The 4126-nt window shown below is 28.4% G+C and overlaps 1 protein-coding gene across 1 annotated transcript; it reads left to right on the top strand.

Moving 5' to 3' along the window:
* The first annotated feature begins 1143 nt into the window (after positions 1 to 1143).
* On the top strand, positions 1144 to 2694 carry LOC137813773 (calmodulin-7). Its single transcript, XM_068616193.1, has 2 exons — positions 1144 to 1462; positions 2132 to 2694. Exons 1-2 carry the CDS (start codon positions 1387 to 1389, stop codon positions 2503 to 2505), a joined length of 450 nt encoding a protein of 149 aa, XP_068472294.1. The 5' UTR covers positions 1144 to 1386; the 3' UTR covers positions 2506 to 2694.
* Positions 2695 to 4126: the final 1432 nt, after the last annotated feature.

Here is a 4126-nt window from a genome sequence, read left to right as displayed (position 1 = left end):
AAATTACACATAAAACACTTAGAATATAGTAACTACTGATAAACATAACATAACCAGATTCACAAGAAAAAATGAAAACCTCTATCATGTTTTCAAGTTTTATTTTAATGTACATTTATTTAATTTCAATCGCGTTCTATTCTTTTAATTTCATTTATTTTCTATCCATCTACATTTAACTTTAAAAAAATGAAATTTGAACTATTCTTATACAATTTTTTTTTAAATAATCTGTATTATTTCATAAATTTTAAACTAATTTTTTTATATAATATTTTTTCTGTTAAATAACTCTTTTATGCCAATTAATATTTATTAATTATAAAATCAATTTATTTTTAAACATAATTTTATGTACTTAAAATAAATTTCTCTATTGCATTGTGTATTTACTCCTACAATAATAGTTTACAAGTTTTATTAACAAAACTATTTTTTTAATTATTTATAAATAATTAAACTGTAATTAATAAAGAATGAAATTACTATTTTAAATTTTTAAGAAAATTGTATTTTCTACGTTTACCTCAATTAATATTTTTATTTAATTAAACATACTACTTAATTTTTGTTAAAAGAACATTAACCTCTATTATTAATATATTGAAATTGTCATTAATTATGAAAAATGTTTTTATAAATTTTAACCTTTACATATTATCTATAATAAATAAATCTATTTAACTTTTTTTTGTCAACTTTACAATATTATAATATAATACTAATTAATATTATCAATATTTTTTTTATTAATTTAATAGTTCAAATTTATACTTTATATTATAAATTACATATTCATTTAATTTTAAACTTATATTAGCAATGACCAGTACAAATAATTTTAATAATTTTTTTGAAATCGCGTTATTTTAAAATTATAAATTAATATATAATTTTGATTTATTATTTCTATAAATTTCTATAATATATTAAATCTTTCTTTTTATTTATTTTCTTAAAAGGAATACATTTAATCAAATTTCACAAGGATAATTTAAAAAACTCTCTTAAATTCTAGAAAAAGTAATCTTAAAAAAAGTAATCTTAAAAAATTTATTAATGGAGTAAATATATTTAATAATAAAATAACTTTAAATAAAATCATTTAACATTAATTTTGAGATGGAGTAAAATAGGAGAATAGTTGGATGAGAAAAAAGAAGGAGTTGTTATAGAAAAAAACGGAAACAAGTCAATCTTATTTACGGTAAAGAAAAAAGAGAGGAGTGTCTGTGTTGGTGAGATGATATAAGAAGGGGAGGTTTTGTCGGAATAAGATTCAAACGCTGTTTTCTGCAGTTTCTTCGTTTCTCTCTCTTTCTTCAGAAAATTAGCAGAAAAAAAAAACCCATTCAAAGAAAGAAAGAGCAATTCATTCTAATTACAATGGCAGATCAACTCACCGATGACCAGATCTCTGAGTTCAAGGAAGCCTTCAGCTTGTTCGATAAGGATGGCGATGGTTTGTTCCTATCACATCTCTTCTCTTTTTTCAATTTTTCCTTCGCATTTTCGATTCGTTAACCTCTCACTTTATTCTATAGACAAAAGATTAAATGAAACAAATTGTTAATTTCTCTTTTCTCTTTTCCCCTTTCTTTCTGGTTTTGCATCCCAACATTCTCATATTATATGGAAACATACAAGTCCGTTTAGTTAAAAGAAGTATTGTTAATGACACACATACGCCAAACCTAGTTATGGTAAATTTTATTGATTTTACAACATTTAATATATACTTTTTAAGTTGTTATTTATAAGAATTCTGTCAATTTTTTTTTTAACTTGATTTTAATTACAAAAGCTTGGATGAACTTGCAAAAATTGTTGTAGCTTGATTAGTTATCTGGAGTTTAAACCTGGGGTATGCACCGTTTTGTTTACTGAAAAACAGATTTTATTTTAATTTTTTCAATTTTATTTGAAATCCGAGGGGAAGGGATCTGAAAAGTCCGAATAAAAGATAATTTGAAAGACAATTTAAGTTTTTGTAGATTGCAGAAGCATTTAAAATCTTGTTCTCATTATGTATGTGGCATCCATCCCTTTGAGCATGATTAAGATTTGTAAGCATGAGTTAAATTGGGAGGTTTTTTTGTTGATTTTTACATGGTGTTTGATATTGTTGCAGGTTGCATCACAACAAAGGAGCTTGGAACTGTCATGCGTTCTTTGGGTCAGAATCCTACTGAGGCAGAGCTCCAAGACATGATCAACGAAGTAGATGCTGATGGCAATGGCACCATTGACTTCCCTGAGTTCTTGAACCTCATGGCCAGAAAGATGAAGGACACTGACTCTGAGGAGGAGCTGAAAGAGGCGTTCCGAGTGTTCGACAAGGACCAGAATGGGTTCATTTCTGCTGCTGAGCTCCGCCACGTGATGACCAACCTTGGGGAGAAGCTCACTGACGAAGAGGTTGATGAGATGATTCGAGAGGCTGACGTTGATGGTGATGGCCAAATCAATTATGAGGAGTTTGTTAAGGTCATGATGGCCAAGTGATGGTACACCATCTCCACTAAATTCTGAATTGAATTGATGAAAAATTTGTGATCAAAATATGTCAAGGTTGACTGTGTTATATAGTACATCTAGTCCTTGTCTACTATCATTACTGTCTCCATTCTAAATATTTATGTGATGCTTTTGAATTCTATCTTAACGACATTTAGTGAAAATTACTGTTGCTAATGGTAGTTGTGTTGCAATGGTGTCTTTTGTGTTATTTAACTCTGATTTCAAGTGACTGTCTCAGACAAGGCAAGTAAAAAATAACTTCGAAATGACTAACATGGTTGATATCCTCGTACAAATATTTCTTTTATTGCATTGTAACATACAACCTTTTTGAAGTCTAGGTTTTTGTTGATTCTATGTTGTAATTCTAATTTTACTATTCTTTCTTGGTATTTCTGACTCACCTCAGTGAAGCAGGAGTAACATTATAAGACTTACCCCTTATTTTCATCAATGACTCTCCTATGAGCATGTCATAGTTGCATTGTTTTATTAAGCTCCAATCCCTACATCTCCATCATTTCCTACCTTTATTCTAGCACATGACATTTCATAATCTTCTCTGTGCTTATTTTCCAGCCTTTTAGCAATTCAAGCAAAAGTAGCTTCCCCAGTTTTTGGTTTGTCTTATGCAGTTGAGTACAACATTGTAGGTTTTGATGTTATATGTCATTTCACCGGGCATAGAGAATCATGAGATGTACAGTCTTCAAACTTGAAAATTTTTAGTCTGAGAATTTGAATCCCTCCTTTATTAGAGTCTAAAATGATATACACCAACAAACAAAAATCCATTTCCAATATGACTTCCCTCTAGATCCTGTCAATGTATATATTATCTTTTCTACCATCATCTGAATGCACATCTTCAATGAATTCCATCCTTTTTTCTTGTGCATATTTAAACTCAAATCATCATCACTCTTGTGATGATTAGATATAAGATTCACTGCTCATTTTCTAGTACTCGATTTACAAAAGGTTCACCTATTTCAGCTTCATTGTCCATGCCTATATTAACAGATGAAATATTACCATTATTTATAGTATTATAATTTTGTTTAAAATCTTCATAATTAGCCCAGATTCTACTCCAGCGTTCTCAACATTTACATTTTCACCCGTTACCCTTTTTCATGTAGGCGACGCAATAATAAGTAACAATTTATAGACATTAGGGAATTTTGTGGCTAATATCTATTGTACTTCAACTGACATTTGGCGTCATCTGATCATTTACCAAGTCGAAATTAATTTTTTTATCTGGGTCAACATTATACCACTAGTTATCCGTTTGGTTCCACAATCCATAAAAATGTCTTTTAGCTATTCACACAAACAGAGGATAACGTTAATTGATTATAAAAGTAGACGTAAAATTTTGAATCAAGGAGGGTCCAAATAATTACCACTAACATGTAATCATTAAAAAAAGAAAGTAATATGGTATATGACATTTAGGATATTTTTGGTTGTGCTTTAATGTTTTTAAACATTGAATTGTTTTATAAAAAAATTCAAAATTTAGATAGACGTGGGAAAAGAAAGAGAGAAAAGAATATTTTTTTTTTATCGAAATGAAAGAGAGAAAAAAATAATGAGTATC

This window comes from Phaseolus vulgaris, chromosome 1 (genome assembly GCF_000499845.2).
Source record: "Phaseolus vulgaris cultivar G19833 chromosome 1, P. vulgaris v2.0, whole genome shotgun sequence".
Lineage (NCBI taxonomy): Eukaryota > Viridiplantae > Streptophyta > Magnoliopsida > Fabales > Fabaceae > Phaseolus > Phaseolus vulgaris.
Note: the sequence above shows the minus strand (reverse complement) of the source record. Positions and strands in the feature narration are given on the sequence as shown.